This window comes from Dryobates pubescens, chromosome 38 (genome assembly GCF_014839835.1).
Source record: "Dryobates pubescens isolate bDryPub1 chromosome 38, bDryPub1.pri, whole genome shotgun sequence".
NCBI lineage: Eukaryota > Metazoa > Chordata > Aves > Piciformes > Picidae > Dryobates > Dryobates pubescens.
This window is the reverse complement of record NC_071649.1, coordinates 2,159,887-2,177,968: the sequence shown is the minus strand read 5'-3', so window position 1 is coordinate 2,177,968 and position 18,082 is coordinate 2,159,887. Positions and strand designations below refer to the sequence as shown.

At 48.9% G+C, this 18,082-nt stretch overlaps 1 protein-coding gene across 5 annotated transcripts in view; it reads left to right on the top strand.

The window, feature by feature from the left end:
* The window catches only part of ELMO1 (engulfment and cell motility 1), a 372,993-nt gene that overhangs the window by 337,156 nt on the left and 17,755 nt on the right, over positions 1-18,082 (top strand). For all 5 annotated transcript variants that reach the window (XM_054177076.1, XM_054177077.1, XM_054177078.1 and 2 more), the window contains 2 exons: positions 1,680-1,792; positions 14,966-15,073. In XM_054177076.1, the coding sequence (XP_054033051.1) occupies positions 1,680-1,792; positions 14,966-15,073 (221 nt within the window). The remainder of the gene's footprint in view (positions 1-1,679; positions 1,793-14,965; positions 15,074-18,082) is intronic.

Genomic DNA, 18,082 nt, shown 5'->3' with positions numbered 1-18,082 from the left:
TCTTCCTAGCAGAGGACTTTCAGTGGGGGTCTGGCAAATCAAAGGCACAGGATCCAAATGGATGTGGAAATCAGCAGGGCCTGGCCACACCAAGTACTCAAGAAGTGAGAGGTAGCTGTTGTCTCAACGGGATACCACAGCTTTGCTTCCCTCTGATGATGATTGCTGGAACACACTGCCAGACAGAATGCTTTTTGATATCACCTCATTTGCACAGCAATGCAAGACTGTGGTTCTGACACACTTCATCTTTCATAAATCCTTTACACATCCAGTTGGTTGCTTTTTGTTGGGGTTTTGTTTTTTTTTGATTCTTCCTAGGCTTGCTGTCGAGTCAATGTTTAGACCTGTCTTTTATGTGTTCTTAATGAATCTAAGTGAGGATACAACTGATGAATGCAGACATCTGTGAGTCTCACTGATGGTGTATGAAATCATACTTTAAATGTCATGTGCAGACGTTTTCTGCCTACTTCTTGACATGCTGAACTCTTATCAAAGCAGTGTGAAGAATATATATAAGATTGTTTCATACAGTCATAGAATCACCCAGGTGGGAAGGGACCTCCAAAGGCCATCTAATCCAAACCTCCTCTGCAGTCAGCAGGGGCATCCTCAACTAGATCAGCTTGCCCAGAGCCCTGTTGAGTCTCACCTTGAATATCTCCAGGGATGAGGCTTCCACCACCTCCCTGGGCAACCTGTTCCAGTGTTCCACCACCCTCATGGCACAGAACTTGTTCCTGACATCCAATCTAAATCTGCTCTTCTCTAATTTCAGACCATTGCCCCCACCCTATGACTCCAGACCTTTGTAAAGAGTCCCTCTGCAGTCCTCTTGCAGGCTCCCTTCAGGTACTGGCAGGCAGCTATTAAGTCTCCCCAGAGCCTTCTCTTCTCTAGGCTGAACACCTCCAGCTCCCTCAGCCTGCCTATGTAGCAGAGCTGCTTTAACCCCCTGATCATTTTTGTGGCCCTCCTCTCTACCTGCTCCATCAGGTCCATGTCCTTCCTGTGCTGAGAGCTCCAGAGCTGGCTGCAGTACTCCAGGTGAGGTCTCCCCAGAGCACAGCAAAGTGTGACAATCATCTCTCTCCATCTGCTGGCCACACTGTTTTGATCATGCCCAGGATGCACTGTGGGTTTCTGCACTTCTAGGGATAGGCTCTGCTCACTTGCACCCTGGGATAGGACAAGAGGCAATGGATGGAAACTCCAGCACAGGAGGTTCCACCTCAGCATGAGGAGGAACTTCTTCACTGTGAGGGTCACAGAGTCCTGCAGCAGGCTGCCCAGAGAGGTTGTGGAGTCTCCTGCTCTGGAGCCTTTGCAGCCCTGTCTGGATGTGTTCCTGTGTGACCTGTGCTGGATTCTCTGGTCCTGCTCTGGCAGGGGGGATTGCACCTGATGATCTCTGGAGGTCCCATCCAGCCCCTAACATCCTGTGAGCCTGTGAAGTGACTTGCCTGACTGACACTCTGATGCCATAGCACAGAGATGTCTGCAGCAGAGGTACCTTGACCCCCATTCTTTGCTACAACCACAGGAGTGGTTTTCTGTTGCAGCCCAGCTACTGACTGGTGTCCCCTTCAAACGCCTTGCCAAAACATCTTGTCTCAGAGGGAAGAGGCTGGTCTTTGATTGAATTTGACATGTGCTTTACTTTCTCTCTTCCCAAGGGAACTAAAAGAGAAGATTCAGCCTGAGATCTTGGAACTGATCAAGCAGCAGCGTCTCAACCGGCTCGTGGAGGGCACCTGCTTCAGGAAGCTCAACAGCCGGCGTCGGCAAGGTACGGCCCAGCCTGCCTTTTACTGTCACTTTTGGCTATAAGAGAGGAGGAGGAGGAGTGCTTTTGGCTGGCAGGATTCTTGCTTGTAGTGCTGTCTTGACTGGTTTTACTGAAGGCATCTCCTGATTGCAGCTGTTGTAGGAGTCCTTGTGTTTCCCTGGGAATGGCCTTGGCTCCACCGCACAGATCGGCTGGAGCGATCTCAAGCAGCAGCCTTGCACTCTGACCTGCTTTGATTTCTGTCTGGGTGTCCAGCTGCTTACTCATCTCAACACAAAACTCTCTGCCACTGTAGGAACAGGACATGAAACCTGATGAAGCCACAGTTCTGGTCTCTCAGGCTGGGATCACCTGTATGTGTGCAGTGGGCTCATGCTGCACCCCTCCCTCTAGTGCTGCCTGTCATAGGTATTTAGTTTCCATAACTCATAGAATACTTGGGCTTCATGAGAGTGAGGCAAGGTTTAGAGCACCGTACAGGTATCAAACCCTTACTGAAGTCATAGAATCATAGAATTGTTAGGGTTGGAAGGGACCTCAAGGATCAGCCAGTTCCAACCCCTCTGCCATGAACAGGGACACCTCGCTCTAGATCATGTTGCCCAGAGCCACATCCAGCCTGGCCTTCAAAACCTCCAGGGATGAGGCTTCCACCACCTCCCTGGGCAACCTGTGCCAGTCTCTCACCACCTTCATGGGGAAGAACTTCTTCCTAACATCCAATCTCAATCTACCCTTTTCTAGTTTTGCTGCACTCCCCCCAGTCCTATCATAGAATCAATAAGGTTGGAAAAGACCTCAAAGATCATCAAGTCCAACCTGTCACCCAAGACCTCATGACTACTAAACCATGGCACCAAGTGCCACATCCAATCCCTTGTTGAACACCTCCAGGGACAGTGACTCCACCACCTCCCTGGGCAGCACATTCCAGTGGCCAATTACTCTTTCTGGGGAGAGCTTTGTCCTCACCTCAAGCCTGAACTCCCTGACACTCTCAAAAGTCCCTCCCCAGCTTTCTTGTAGCCCCTTTCAGGTACAGATTCCAGTGGCTGATACTCTCTTTGTGGTTCTGCAAGCTTCTCTTGTTCCTTAGCTTCTTTCCTAGTGTTTTTTTGTCTTGTATTACCATGCACATTAATTACATTATGGTGTTTAAATATACTTTTCAAAAGCACTTAGAACAGTAATTTGTGTACCTTCACAGGAATTCCTGATTGACATGAGAAGATCTTATTATTTCTTCCCCCCCCATTTCTATGAGTCACTGCTCAGTGCTGGATTTACAGCTCATTATATACAGCCAAACTGTGATTAGTTTCCCCTCAGAGAGGCACAATTCTTCCTCTGGACAAAACAGCAAGGACACAGTGTAAATTCATCAGATTGATTAGGAGTTACAACTAAATATTTTCCCTTTAAAACTCTCATTTTGTGAGGATTCAGATTGTCACTTGCTTTTTACTGTAAACATAAGACAAATTATGTTGTAAGACAAATTATGTTTTAATACCAGTTATGAGGCTCACCAGGAGCTGGCAGTGCCCTCAGGCAGCCCAGAAGGCAAATCACGTCCTAGGCTGCATCAGGATGGAGTGTGGCCAGCAGGACAAGAGAGGGGATTCTGCCCCTTGACTCTGCTCTGCTCAGACCCTACCTCAAATACTGCCTCCAGTTCTGGTGTCCCCAGCAGAAGAAGGACACAGAGCTGTTGGAGTGAGTCCAGAGGAAGGCACAAAGGTGATCCAAGGGCTGGAGCAGCTCTGCTGTGAGGATAGGCTGAAGGAGCTGGGGGTGTTCAGCCTGGAGAAGAGAAGACCCTAGGGGGACCTTTGAATACCTGAAGGGATTCTACAGGAAGGCTGCAGAGGGACTTTTCATCAGGGGGTCTAGAGATAGGACAAGAGGGAATGGTTTGGAGCTGAGGGAGAGCAGGGTTAGACTGGAGCTGAGGAAGAAGTCCTTCAGCAGGAGGCGGGTAAGGCTCTGGAACAGGCTGCCCAGGGAGGCTGTGGCTGCTTCCTCCCTGGGGGTGTTCAAGGCCAGGTTGGATGAGTCCTTGAGCAGCTGAATCTAGATGAGAGGGGTCCCTGCCCATGGTGATGAGGTTGAAGCAGATGATCTCTGAGGTCCCTTCCAACCTGAGCCATTCTGTGATTCTATGAAACTAGAAAATTACAAAGGCTATGAGTACGAACTGAGATCAATATATGGAACCTTCAGATCAATTGGGGGAGACTGCTTTGTGCATAGTATCATTGCAAGTCCTTCTTCCTCAGAAACAAGGAGGCAATTTTCCTGAATACAGGGAGGTTCTTTTTGGAAATTTCCAAATGTCAAAGCCTTTATGAAAGACCTGAATCACAGACAAATGTGATGCAGCTTTTTATCCTCTCTGTCAAGCCTACAAGCACCCATGGAGCCCACTGCACAGAGTCTAAGCAAAGAGCATGAGTATTCCCCCATGAATTTCTACACAGGCATGAGACATGATTTCCTTTCAGCAGCTTATTCCTGGAGGAAAAGTAGCTACAGTAATGCACAGTTTGGTTTGGCAATCAGCAGTGAGTGTTGTTTAGTATCTTCCTGCAGTAGCTAAAGCAAGGCACAGTTTGGTTTGGCAATCAGCAGTGAGTGTTGTTTAGTATCTTCCTGCAGTAGCTAAAGCAAGGCACAGTTTGGTTTGGCTATCAGCAGTGTTGTTTGGGATCTTCCTGCAGTAGCTAAAGCAAGGCAGTTTGGTTTGGCTATCAGCAGTGTTGTTTGGGATCTTCCTGCGGTAGCTAAAGCAAGGCACAGTTTGGTTCAGCTATCAGCAGTGAGTGTTTAGTATCTTCCTGCAGTAGCTAAAGCAAGGCACAGTTTGGTTTGGCTATCAACAGTGAGTGTTTAGTATCTTCCTGCAGTAGCTAAAGCAAGGCACAGTTTGGTTTGGCTATCAGCAGTGTTGTTTGGGATCTTCCTGCAGTAGCTAAAGCAAGGCAGTTTGGTTTGGCTATCAGCAGTGTTGTTTGGTATCTTCCTGTAGTAGCTAAAGCAAGGCACAGTTTGGTTCAGCTATCAGCAGTGTTGTTTGGGATCCTCCTGCAGTAGCTAAAGCAAGGCACAGTTTGGTTTGGCTATCAGCAGTGTTGTTTGGTATCTTCCTGTAGTAGCTAAAGCAAGGCACAGTTTGGTTCAGCTATCAGCAGTGTTGTTTGGGATCTTCCTGCAGTAGCTAAAGCAAGGCACAGTTTGGTTTGGCTATCAGCAGTGTTGTTTGGGATCTTCCTGCAGTAGCTAAAGCAAGGCACAGTTTGGTTTGGCTATCAGCAGTGTTGTTTGGGATCTTCCTGCAGTAGCTAAAGCAAGGCACAGTTTGGTTTGGCTATCAGCAGTGTTGTTTGGGATCTTCCTGCAGTAGCTAAAGCAAGGCACAGTTTGGTTTGGCTATCAGCAGTGTTGTTTGGGATCTTCCTGCAGTAGCTAAAGCAAGGCAGTTTGGTTTGGCTATCAGCAGTGTTGTTTGGGATCTTCCTGTAGTAGCTAAAGCAAGGCACAGTTTGGTTTGGCTGTCAGCAGTGTTGTTTGGGATCCTCCTGCAGTAGCTAAAGCAATGGCAATGCATAGTTCCATAGAATCATAGAATGGTTAGGGTTGGAAGGGACCTCAAGGATCAGCCAGTTCCAACCCCCCTGCCATGGCCAGGGACACCTCACACTACAGCAGCTTGCTCACAGCCACAGCCAGCCTGGCTGCAAAAACCTCCAGGGATGAGGCTTCCACCACCTCCCTGGGCAACCTGTGCCAGTCTCTCACCACCCTCATGGGGAACAACTTCTTCCTAACATCCAATCTGAATCTCCCCACTTGTGGTTTTGCTCCAACCCCCCCCCCAGTCCTATCACTCCCTGACACCCTCAAAAGTCCCTCCCCAGCTTTTTGTTTGGCTTGGTTTGGCTGTCAGCAGTGAGTGTTTGCCTTCTTCCTGCAGCAGCTACAGTAATGCTTGAACCTGAGGTAGGACACACATGGTTAGTCAACACAAGCTGAAAAAACTGACTGACAAAAAAGCCTGAGCAGGAAGCTTCCAGCCTGGTGCTGCCCTCTGAGCAGGGTGAAGCCCTTTCATGTGTACTTGGCATTGGAAAGCTTCCACCACTCCAACAGGTGACTCATGAGGGGGGGATGCTGGAGGTGAAGCTGTGAGGTGTCTGTAGTCAGTTCTCTCTGCCTTCTGTGTTTCAGCAGAGGATTATCCTATCAGCAGGATCTCTCTGTAGCTGAAATTCAGAAATGTTATTGTTGTCCCAGCAGGCTCCTTAGTGCTTTTAGAGAATCTGTGGCCTTTGCCTTGCCAGGGTTTCAAGGGAGAAGCGCAGCGCTAACTCCTGGTTTTGTTAAGCCCTCTTAATCGGCTGGAAACGAAGCAGCCAAATCTGGCCTGCCCTTCTGGGCCTTGTTCAGCAGCAGAGCAGGAAGCTCTCTGCAAATCCCCACTTTGTTCCCTCACCATGGACATCAGCTGACAGACAGACCTTTCTCCTTCCTTCCTTAATTCCTAAAAGAAAGGGGAGAAGACTAAAGGGAAAGCCTGCAAAGCACTTTGCAACCCCCAAAGTTATTATTTCCAGTGGAGCTAAGTACCAGAGGAAGGCATTTTATGGAGGATAATAGATACTTCTGATGCTGTCATCCAGTACATTTGTAGTTTATGTTGCTGAGTGCACTCCTGGAAATAAATTCCCCTTTTAACTTAACAAAGATGATAGAGAAATTGCCTGTTATTGAAGTGCTTTTGCAGCCAAAGGTGAAGCTTCTTGAGCAGTAGTTTCTGGAAGGGCAGAAAAGCCTGACGATACACACCATTAAATTAAAGACACAAGGCACCATGGCAGTAACCTGAAAAGAGAAAGCTTAAATTAAAACAACCCCCCCCCAAACCTCAAGTGAAGACAGCTTAAGTGAAGCCAGGAGAAGTAACTCACACTTCTGAACAAGAGCACTCCCTTTGTCATTTTTCTGCCAAGCCTCTTGCCGGGTTCTGCACATTGGCCACAGCAACCCCATGCAGAGCTGCAGGCTGGGGTCAGAGTGGCTGGAGAGCAGCCAGGCAGAGAGGGACCTGGGGGTGCTGGTTGATGGTAAGCTGAACATGAGCCTGCAGTGTGCCCAGGCAGCCAAGAGGGCCAATGGCATCCTGGCCTGCATCACGAACAGTGTGGCCAGCAGGAGCAGGGAGGTCATTCTCCCCCTCTACACTGCACTGGTTAGGCCACACCTTGAGTCCTGTGTCCAGTTCTGGGTCCCTCAGTTTAGGAAGGAGGTTGAGTTGCTGGAAGGTGTCCAGAGAAGGGCAACAAAGTTGGTGAGGGCCCTATGAGGAGAGGCTGAGGGAGCTGGGGTTGCTTAGCCTGGAGAAGAGGAGACTCAGGGGTGACCTTATTGCTCTCTACAACTACCTTAAGGGAGGTTGTAGACAGGCAGAGGTTGGTCTCTTCTCCCAGGCAAGCAGCACCAGAACAAGAGGACACAGTCTCAGGCTGTGCCAGGGGAGGTTTAGGCTGGAGGTTAGGAGGAAGTTTTACACAATGAGAGTGATTGCCCTTTGGACTGTGCTGCCCAGGGAGGTGGTGGAGTCACCATCATTGGAGGTGTTCAGGAGGAGACTTGATAGGGTGCTTGGTGCCATGGTTTAGTTGATTAGGTGGTGTTGGATGATAGGTTGGACACGATATCTTGAAGGTCTCTTCCAACCTGGTCTGGTCTGGTCTATTCTATTCTATTCTCTTTGCTACTGCTGCTGCAGCCCAGGCTCCTGCAGTCCCATGAAGAACAGCATTCTGTGAGTGTGTGGCTTCCTGGGAGAAATCAATGAACCAAATGTGCCTCCAGCATTGCCACAGGGCAGTTATTCACCAGGCACTTTCAGGGCTTGCTGGCATTTCACAGAGTGATCACAGAATCACAGAATGTTAGGGGCTGGAAGGCTGAAACCTCATCCAGTCCAACCCCCCTGCCAGAGCAGGAGCACCTAGAGGAGATCACACAGGAACACATCCAGGTGGGTTTTGAATGTCTCCAGAGAAGGAGACTCCACAACCCCAAGGGCAGCCTGCGCCAGGGCTCTGGCACCCTCAGAGTGAAAAAAGTCTTCCTTCTGTTTCCATGGAACTTCCTCTGCCTCAGCTTCCACCACTGCCCCTTGTGCTGGCCTTGGGCAGCCCCCAGCAGAGCCTGGCTCCAGCCTCTGGGCACTCACCCTGCACAGCTTTATCAACAGTAAGCATTTAAGGGCAGTCAGAGGAGAACTGTGTCACTCCAGTTGTATTAGAGCAAGGCAGTGCAAAAGTGTCAGTCCACATACACATATCTGAAACATACACAGCTGTGTGTTGCAACTGACATATTGCCCAGGCAAGCAGCACCAGAACAAGGGGACACAGTCTGAAGCTGTGCCAGGGGAGGTTTAGGCTGGAGGTGAGGAGAAAGTTCTTCACAGAAGGAGTAATTGGCCATTGGGATGTGCTGCCCAGGGAGGTGGTGGAGTCACCATCCCTGGAGGTGTTCAAAAAAGGCTTGGATGTGGCACTTTGTGCCATGGTTTAGTTGTCAGGAGGTGTTGGGTGACACTCAGGTCTTTTCCAACCTTATTGATTCTGTGATTCTGTGATTCTTATGCTGGGGACACCAGAACTGGAAGCAGTGTTGGAGGTGGGGTCTCAGCAGAGCACAGCCAAGGGGCAGAATCCCCTCTCTTCTAGCCAAACTGACTTTGTTGCATGGGGCTTTGGGTGGGGTTTTTGGGGGGGCTTTTTAAACCTCATCTGTAATCCTTAACAATGTGTTACAATATACTTAACCCACTGGCTGCTCTGGCAGTTACCTGAAAATCAGCACAAATTGTCTGAAGCCTTTTCAGGTTAAAAGCTGCAATGATTAATTCTGTTTCCACAGGAAGAGAATTTAGCCCCTTAATTTACTTGCATCAGTGGTCAGTGAGCTAAGAGGCATAAGGGCTTACCAACAATGTTAATGCTGGTAGTGTCAGGAAATCATGGTGAAATGACCAAGCCAACATCACCTCCAAGAATCTGGGACTAGCAACTGCCCTCTCTGCAGCTGCTTGTTGTGAGGAGGAGTTTTACAGAAGCAGCTGTAATAACACAGGAAACAAAATGATAGTTGTAGCTTATAGAAGAGACTTAGGCTTTGGGATAAGTTCTTAACACTGGGCCTAAAAGCAACACAAACCCTGCTCCTTCATTAGCTGAGAGTTCAGAGAATCACAGAACATTAGTGGTGGGAAGGGAGCTTGAAAGATGATCTAGTGCAACCCCCCTGCCAGGGCAGGATCACCTGGGCTGGGGTTGGAGTGGCTGGAGAAGAGGAGGCTCAGGGGAGACCTTCTTGCTCTCTACAACTCCCTGAAGGGAGGTTGTAGCCAGGTGGGAGTTGGTCTCTTCTCCCAGGCAACCAGCGCTAGAACAAGAGGACACAGTCTCAAGCTGTGCCACGGGAGGTTCAGGGTGGATGTAAGGAAGAAATTCTTCCCAGCAAGAGAGATTGGCCATTGGGATGTGCTGCCCAGGGAGGTGGTGGAGTCCCCATCACTGGAAGTGTTTAGGAAGAGCCTGGCTGAGGCACTTGGTGCCATGGTTTAGTTGATCAGATGGTGTTGGGTGATAGGTTGGACTTGATGACCTCAAAGGTCTTTTCCAACCTGGTTAATTCTGTGTTCTGCAGCACCTAGAGTTGCCCCACCCTAGCTGCATGCAGACAGCTGTGGAGTACAGAGGCTGCTGAGAAATGCCTGCCCCATCTTTGGCACTCCAGCTGCAGACAGGGGTTTAATAGCTCTGAAGAGTTTGGACTGCAGTTTTTCTCTGTTTTGTAACCACCACATTTTAATCATGGTAGAAAAGAGGTTTTTTACTTCTGCTTTGCTTTTTCTCTTGTTGTCGGTGAGCAGTTTAGAGCTGAAGGGAAATGCTGTTGTTGATCAATTTAGAGCTGAAGGGAAGTGCTGGCTGCTTCCATGTGCTGTTCTGTAATTAAGATTTCTTTACCCTTTGTGTGAGTGGAAGAAATTTCATCTCATGTTTGACTGCAGCCTTATCTTCTATGCTGCTTTTCCAGTGAAATTGTGTTCAGCACTTGCACTACAGTAAAAATAACTTGCAAGAACCCTGTTTAAAACCATTCCCCTCCAAGGCACTGAGACCTCACCTGTGTGGGATGTTCTCTGATAAACTGTTTGCAGCATCATTGGCAGCTGAAAAAAAACCCAGAAACCACCCCAGCTGGTAAGGCTGAGGTGGTTGTAGGGGCAAAGGGTTACTTCCCATTGCTTATGTGCTGATCAGCCTCTTCAGCCTGGCTGATGCACTCACTCAGAGGCTGAGGGAACCTCGTTAGTTCCATTTGCAGCTTTCATTTAAGGGTTTCTCCCTCGCCAGCAAAGCTGTGGCACAGTGGCAGTTATTAGTGAGCCCACAGGAGAATTGAGCCAGACGTGCTTCAGGCTACAGTCTGTGGCTGTTAGTTCTTTAATTAACCTTGGGTTATGAGGGATTGCTCCATCAGCCTTCAGAGCTGGGGTTTCTTCCCATAAAACCACCCCTTTGTGACAATGAAGTAAGAGGTTTTCACTGAGGGCTTTTTCCTCTTGTGCTGTGGGAGCAGGGCATTGAAGCAGGGCCAAGGTTACCACATCACTAACTCCTAGGGAGCTGAAGAGGCAAACTTTATCAGACCCTTGCCAGCAACACCAGCCCCATTTGTGCCAAATTCAAATATACTAATGGTGGTTTGGTTGGGTTTTTTCCCAATCACACCATCTTCCTGGCCTGATCACTGGGTAGAATAGAAGGATAGGAATAGGAATAGGAATAGAATTTACCAGCTTGGAAAAGACCTTTGAGATCATCAAGTCCAACCTATCACCCAACACCATCTGATCAACTAAACCATGGCACCAAGTGCCTCAGCCAGGCTCTTCTTAAACACTTCCAGTGATGGTGACTCCACCACCTCCCTGGGCAGCACATTCCAATGGCCAATCTCTCTTGCTGGGAAGAACTTCTTCCTAACAGAATAGAGTAGAGTAGAGTAGAGTAGAGTAGAGTAGAGTAGAGTAGAGTAGAGTAGAGTAGAATAGAATAGAATGGAATGGAATAGAATGGAATGGAATGGAATAGAATAGAATAGAATAGAATAGAATAGAATAGAATAGAATAGAATAGAATAGAATAGAATAGAATAGACCAGGCCAGGTGTGAGAGACTAAAAGCTTGTCTCTCCTGGTGTGACTCAACAAAGATAAAATCACTTGCTGCTTGCCCAGACACTAGCTGATATGCGTTGGGCAGAGCCAGAATAGAGTGGAGTAGAGTAGAATAGAATAGAATAGAATAGACCAGGCCAGGTTGGAAAAGATCTGAGACCATGTTGACCTTCATTAGGAACAACTGATTGGCTTAATCTTCGAGCGTGTTCCTATGTACAGCCTAACAAACAATGAGGTTGCAGTTAAAGCTAGACATGAAAACCTCCAGCTAGACACAAGAGCCTCCTGCTGCAGTTGCTGCAGGGTTGTCTTTATTGCAGGCAAGGGGCATGGTGGTCAGACTCCACAGGGTCTGGTTTTTGAGCATCAGATTCAGTGTGGTCCTGCTAGAGAGCATTGTAAAAGGTGCAAATGCAGAAGAGTTTCACTCACATGCTTCTGGGGTACACAAAGGGGCCAGGGAGTTGCTCTGCACGTCAGAGTATCCCAAATGAGGGCTGCTGCTCGCTCTAGTTTGAAGTCCCTTCCGGAGCTTTGCCTTTTACTGCTTCTTAACCCCATCCTGTGCAACGTGGTGTGCACTGCTTACAGTCCAGGAATGCTTTCCACTTCAGCACCTCCTGTGGTGTGCGTCACCATACCACAATCCCTGGCTCTCCACCAGAAATCTTTGCCTGCAGTGCCTGCCTGCCAAGCAGATAACCAGAAAGTCTCCCAATGACATTCTGCCCTTTAAAACCTCCCCTTTGTACCAAGGAAGCAAGAGGTTTTCACTGAGGGCTTTTTCCTCCTGTGCTGTTGGAGCAAGGCATTGGAACAGGGCCAAGGTTACCACCACACTAACTCCCAGGGATTTGAAGAGGCAAACTTTATCAGACCCTTGCTAGCAACAGATTCAAAGGCAGGACCTTTTGGTAAGGTTTTTTTGGAAACTTTTCTGTAGCAGGGGCTGCATGTGCAGAAAATGGTTGGAAGGGTGTGGGGTTTCACACCCCCCCCAAGAAACACAAACCATTTTTGCCCACCATACCAAAGAAATTCAGAAGGGCCTGTGGAAGTCCACTTTGCCATTCGAAGCTGAACTGCCTTTCTCTGTGGCTTATTGCCCCAGTGGCTGAGCAGAGGGCTGGAGACTGTCCTTCCCAAAGGACTTTTGTGCATGAAGCAAATGTTTTGCCAGCAGTCAGGTCCTTCCTTTGCTAGGACCCCAAACAAGCTGACGCTAGCTGGCTCTGCAGCTCCTCCAGTGTGTTGTCCAAACTGTGGCTCCATTCACTGCCACTGGCTGCAGAACCTCAGGGCTCTGTCAGTGCTAACATTTCCCCTAAACTGTCCCTTAGGATTCCCCTAAATGGTCCCTGCTTGGCACAGCATCTGTGCTGCCAGCAATGAGAGGAGCACAGAGCCAGAGAATCCCTTTGAACTTCCTGCCACTGGCATTTTAACATCTAGCCTTGCTCTGGCTGAGCTTTTGGAGATGTACTGCTTGGAGGTAACAAGATTTGGGGGTTTGACAGCTTAACATTATCTGATCTCTTCATTAAATAGTCAGTGCTCTGACGAGGAAGGGTCACCTTGTTCTTGCCATTCCAGAAGGGCAGTTGGCAGGCACCAGCCTTGCATGCTAGGCAGTGTGGATGCCCAGCTCTGCAAAGGTGATGTGCTTCACAGGAGCAGATTCTAACAAATATTGTTAAGGGCAATTATATCCTGCAGAGCAGGAGTTGGCTGGAGCTGTAAACATCCATCTTCTAGGGAAGGCTTAAATGCAGACTGGAATGTGACTGGATGGGCACAGAGATGTTTGGCACTGAGCTACCTGGAGGGCAAGGGAGCTGATGTCTGCTCATTTTAAATCAGGAACAGTGTGGCCAGCAGGAGCAGGGAAGTCATAGTGCCCTGGACTCTGCACTGGTTAGGCCACACCTTGAGTCCTGTGTCCAGTTCTGGGCTCCTCAGTTTGGGAAAGATGTTGAGGAAGGTGTCCAGAGAAGGGCAACAAAGCTGGGGAGGGATCTGGAGCACAGCCCTGTGAGGAGAGGCTGAGGGAGCTGGGGTTGCTTAGCCTGGAGAAGAGGAGGCTCAGGGGAGACCTTATTGCTGTCTACAGCTCCCTGAAGGGAGGTTGTAGCCAGGTGGGAGTTGGTCTCTTCTCCCAGGCAAGCAGCACCAGAACAAGAGGACACAGTCTCAAGCTGTGCCAGGGGAGGTTTAGGCTGGATGTTAGGAAGAAGTTCTACACAGAGAGAGAGATTGGCCCTTGGAATGTGCTGCCCAGGGAGGTGGTGGAGTCACCATCCCTGGAGGTGTTCAGAAAAGGCTTGAATGAGGCACTTGGAGCCATGGTTTAGTTGTCAGAAGGTGTTGGGTATGAGGTGACAGGTTGGACTTGATGATCTCTGAGGTCTTTTCCAATCTTACTGATTCTATGCTTCTATGAATCTTTGCAGCTTTCTGATGTCCAGTCTCTCCATAAACATGGGGGTGTTCTTCCCCTGTCTATAAAAAGCCATGAGTCATAATTTTCCTGAAGTAGGGGATATTGCAAATGTTTCAGTTTTTTGGGTGTCCCACACAAGACAGCTGGCAGGGCTTAATTTTCACATAGTGGGTGCTAAAAATGAAGCTTTCCTGGGTGAAGCTCTCCACTCAAAGCAGTGGTTGCTTTGCCAGTCTTCTGTCCATGAGGGTACATGATGCCATGTAGAACTAAGTCAGTTGTTTCTTCCTACTATTTATTTTTGGAGCCAGTGACTAAGTCAATTAAAAAAAAAAAATAAATTAGATGAATGCCAGCTTCCTTTGATCAAGGCCCAGTCCTGTTCAGTGTCTTTATTGATGATCTGGACGAGGGGATTGAGGCCACCATTTGTAAGCTTGCAGATGACACCAAGCTGGGGGCAGGAGTTGACCTGTTAGAGGGCAGGAGAGCTCTGCAGAGGGACGTTGCCAGGCTGGACAGATGGGCAGAGTCCAACATGATGGCATTTAACAAGTCCAAGTGCCAGGAGCTGCACATTGGCCACAACAACCCCAGGCAGTGCTACAGGCTGGGGTCAGAGTGGCTGGAGAACAGCCAGGCAGAAAGGGACCTGAGGGTACTGGTCAATGGTAGGCTGAACATGAGCCTGCAGTGTGCCCAGGTGGCCAAGAGGGCCAATGGCATCCTGGCCTGCATCAGCAATAGTGTGGCCAGCAGGAACAGGGAAGCCATTCTGCCCTGGACTCAGCAGTGGTTCGGCCACACTATGCCCAGTTTTGGGCTCCTCAGTTTAAGAAGGACATTGAGACACTTGAAGGTGTCCAGAGAAGGGCAGCAAGGCTGGGGAGAGGCCTTGAGCACAGCCCTATGAGGAGAGACTGAGGGAGCTGGGGTTGCTTAGCCTGGAGAAGAGGAGGCTCAGGGGAGACCTTCTTGCTGTCTACAACTCCCTGAAGGGAGGTTGTAGCCAGGTGGGGGTTGGTCTCTTCTCCCAGGCAACCAGCACCACAGTCTCAAGCTGTGCCACAGGAGGTTTAGGCTGGAGGTGAGGAGAAAGTTCTTCCCAGCAAGAGAGATTGGCCATTGGAATGCACTGCCCAGGGAGGTGGTGGAGTCACCATCACTGGAGGTGTTCAAAAAAGGCTTGGATATGGCACTTGGAGCCATGGTTTAGTTGTCAGGAGGTGTTGGGTATGAGATGACAGGTTGGACTTGATGATCTCTGAGGTCTTTTCCAACGTTGTTGATTCTATGATTCTGAGCCAAGTCCCTGCCTTGCTTTTTCCCCACCCCACAGATTCCTGCTTCTGACAGACAACAAGACAGGGGTATTGCCTCCTTGGATAAGCTTTCTCTCCTGTGCTGTTGGTAATATTGATCCAGACATGTGAGTGACCTTTGTTCAATGCATTTAATCCAACAGACAAGTTCTGGTACTGTCGGCTCTCACCTAACCACAAGGTCTTGCACTACGGAGACCTGGAAGAGAGTCCCCAGGGAGAGGTCCCCCACGACTCCTTGCAAGACAAATGTAAGTCAAGCACAAAGACTGTGCTCCTTTTGCTTCTTTTCTGCTCATCCCTCTTTGTAGCAGGTTTCTCTTAACACAGGGCATCACCAATCTTGACAAGAGATGGAGAGCAGAGGACATTTCCTCCTGCATTCAAACACTGCTCTCCTGGCTTTAGCAAGTGTGTGTGAGGGCTGAGATCAGTTCTGTAATGAGTCTGTAGTTTCATTCAGCTTGGAAGTGTTGTGCCATTCATAGGAAGGAATGCAGTTTATTTTTTCTCTGTCCTCTCCAACTACCTGAAAGGATGTCTGGAGAGGCTGCTGCTGGTCTCTTCTTCCAGGTAATTAGTGATAGAACAAGAGGGAATGGCCTCAAGCTGTGACTGGGTAGGCTCAGACTGGAGAGTAGGAAATGTTTTTTCACAGAGAGTGGTCAGGGATTGGAATAAGCTGCCCAGGAGGGTGCTTGATCCCCAAGCCTGGCTGTGTTTCAGGGTGGTTTGGATGTGGTGCTTGGGGCCGTGGTTTAGGGGTGAGCCTTGTAGAGTAGGGTTCTGGGTTGGCCTTGGTGATCCTGAGGGTCTTTTCCAACCTGAGTGTTTCTGTGATTCTATAATCACTCATCTAACTGTAGAGGGCAAATAAATCTTCTTGAAGCTATGATCTCGAGTACTGTGTCCAGTTCTGGGCCCCTCAGTTTAGGAAGGATGTTGACTTGCTGGAACGAGTCCAGAGAAGAGCAACAAAGTTGGTGAGGGGTTTGGAACATAAGCCCTACGAGGAGAGGCTGAGGGAGCTGGGGTTGCTTAGCCTGGAGAAGAGGAGACTCAGGGGTGACCTTATTACTCTCTACAACTACCTGAAGGGAGGTTGTAGACAGACGGATGTTGGTCTCTTCTCCCAGGCAAGCAGTACCAGAACAAGAGGACACAGTCTCAGGCTGCGCCAGGGGAGGTTCAGGCTGGATGTTAGAAAAAAGTTCTATACAGAAAGAGTGATTGCACATTGGAATGGGCTGCCTGGGGAGGTGGTGGAGTCACCATCACTGGAGGTTTTTAGGAGAAGACTTGACGGGGTACTTGGTGCTGTGGGTTAGTTGCTTGGGCGGAGTTGGATTGGTTGATGGGTTGGACGCGATGATCTTGAAGGTCTCTTCCAACCTGGTTTATTCTATGTATTCTATGTATTCTATGTATCTTGAAGGTCTCTTCCAACCTGGTTTATTCTATGTATTCTATGTATGTATTTAGAAGCTGTTTCTGTCTGTGGAAACAGAAGTTTCTTCTGTGTCAGTCTAGTGACTGGAGAACTCTGTGGCAAGCAGAGGTGTTTCTCATTATCACAGGGATTGGGCTTTGAGATGACAAATTGCTGTGAACAGTAGTGAGAGGAACTCACCATGAGTATGTGCCTAGCTGGGAGAGAACATGCTCCTGTGGCAGCTCTTGCCAGGGGACTTACTGGGCTGTGAGGATGAGCAGAGGGCTGGAGCTGCTCTGCTATGAGGACAGACTGAGGGAGTTGGGGCTGTTCAGTCTGGAGAAGAGAAGGCTCCCAGGAAACCTAATTGTGGCCTTCCAGGATCTGAAGGGGGCTACAGGAAAGCTGGGGAGAGACTTTTGAGAGTGTCAGGGAGTGATAGGACTGGGGGGAATGGAACCAAACTAGAAATGGGTAGATTCAGATTGGACATTAGGAAGAAGTTGTTCCCCATGAGGGTGGTGAGAGACTGGCACAGGTTGCCCAGGGAGGTGGTGGAAGCCTCATCCCTGGAGGTTTTTGCAGCCAGGCTGGCTGTGGCTGTGAGCAACCTGCTGTGGTGTGAGGTGTCCCTGGCCATGGCAGGGGGGTTGGAACTGGCTGATCCTGGAGGTCCCTTCCAGCCCTGACCATTCTGTGATTCTATGCTTGTTTGGGTTTTTTTTAATTGTGAATAAAAGTGACTTTGGAGCCTTTCAGAAAAATCCTACTCTCAGCATAATTTCCCCTTCATCCTCCAAGAGGACTTTTAGAAGTTTCACCTGCAGTCCTGGGAAGGTTTTTCTGGTGACAGAAATAATGCCCAGTGCAGTTCTGTCACTGGAAAGTGACTCAAAGCAGTCAACCATCACTAATAAATGCTGTTTGTGGCACAGTGGCAAATCACTCCTTCCCAGCAAGAGAGATTGGCCATTGGAATGTGCTGCCAGGGAGGTGGTGGAGTCACCATCCCTGGAGGTGTTCAAGAAGAGCCTGGATGAGGCACTTGGTGCCATGGTTGAGTTGATTAGATGGTGTTGGGTGATAGGTTGGACTCGATGATCTCAAAGGTCTTTTCCAACCTGGTCTGGTCTATTCTGGTCTGGTCTAGAATTCTATTCTATTCTATTCTATTCTATTCTGTTCTGTTCTGTTCTGTTCTGTTCTGTGCTATGCTATGCTATTCTATGCTATGCTGTTCTATTCTATGCTATTCTAAATGAAGCACACCAGCAAAATGAGGCACACCAGCACAAGTATTTGTTTCACCTGCTAGCTCCACTTCCTTCATGGAGTGGCACAAAGACTGATTTTGGTTTTTTTTAGAAGCTGGACCTTTTTCCAGCTTGAAAATTGAAAAAAAGGATGAAAGCAGTGCCTGAAACTTTCCTGTGTACAGCAAAGACTGGTTTCTCTTTTCTACTGCTCCCCTGCCTTCAGCACATTTTTAAAGTGTCTGAGTGCTCCCAGATGCAGGCTGGGAGGGAAGGAGGCAGAGCTGGAGCCCTGACAGTTTGCAGTCACTCTTCCCTTGTTTTCATTGCCTTGCAGATCACCTCAAGGATTTTTCATGCTCTTACTGCAGTCTTGGCAGAGCATAGGGCAGGGGCTCATACTGCTGCATTGGCACTGGAAGAGGCTGTTTATTCTGGACAGGTCTTAGAGAAATAGCCCTTCAATGTTACAGCAGTGTCAAAATGACAGAAGAACGAAGGTCACTCTTGAACTGCGGCCACAGCTAAGAGACCAGCAGCTCCCAGTCTGGTTTGCATCCACACTCAAACCCCTG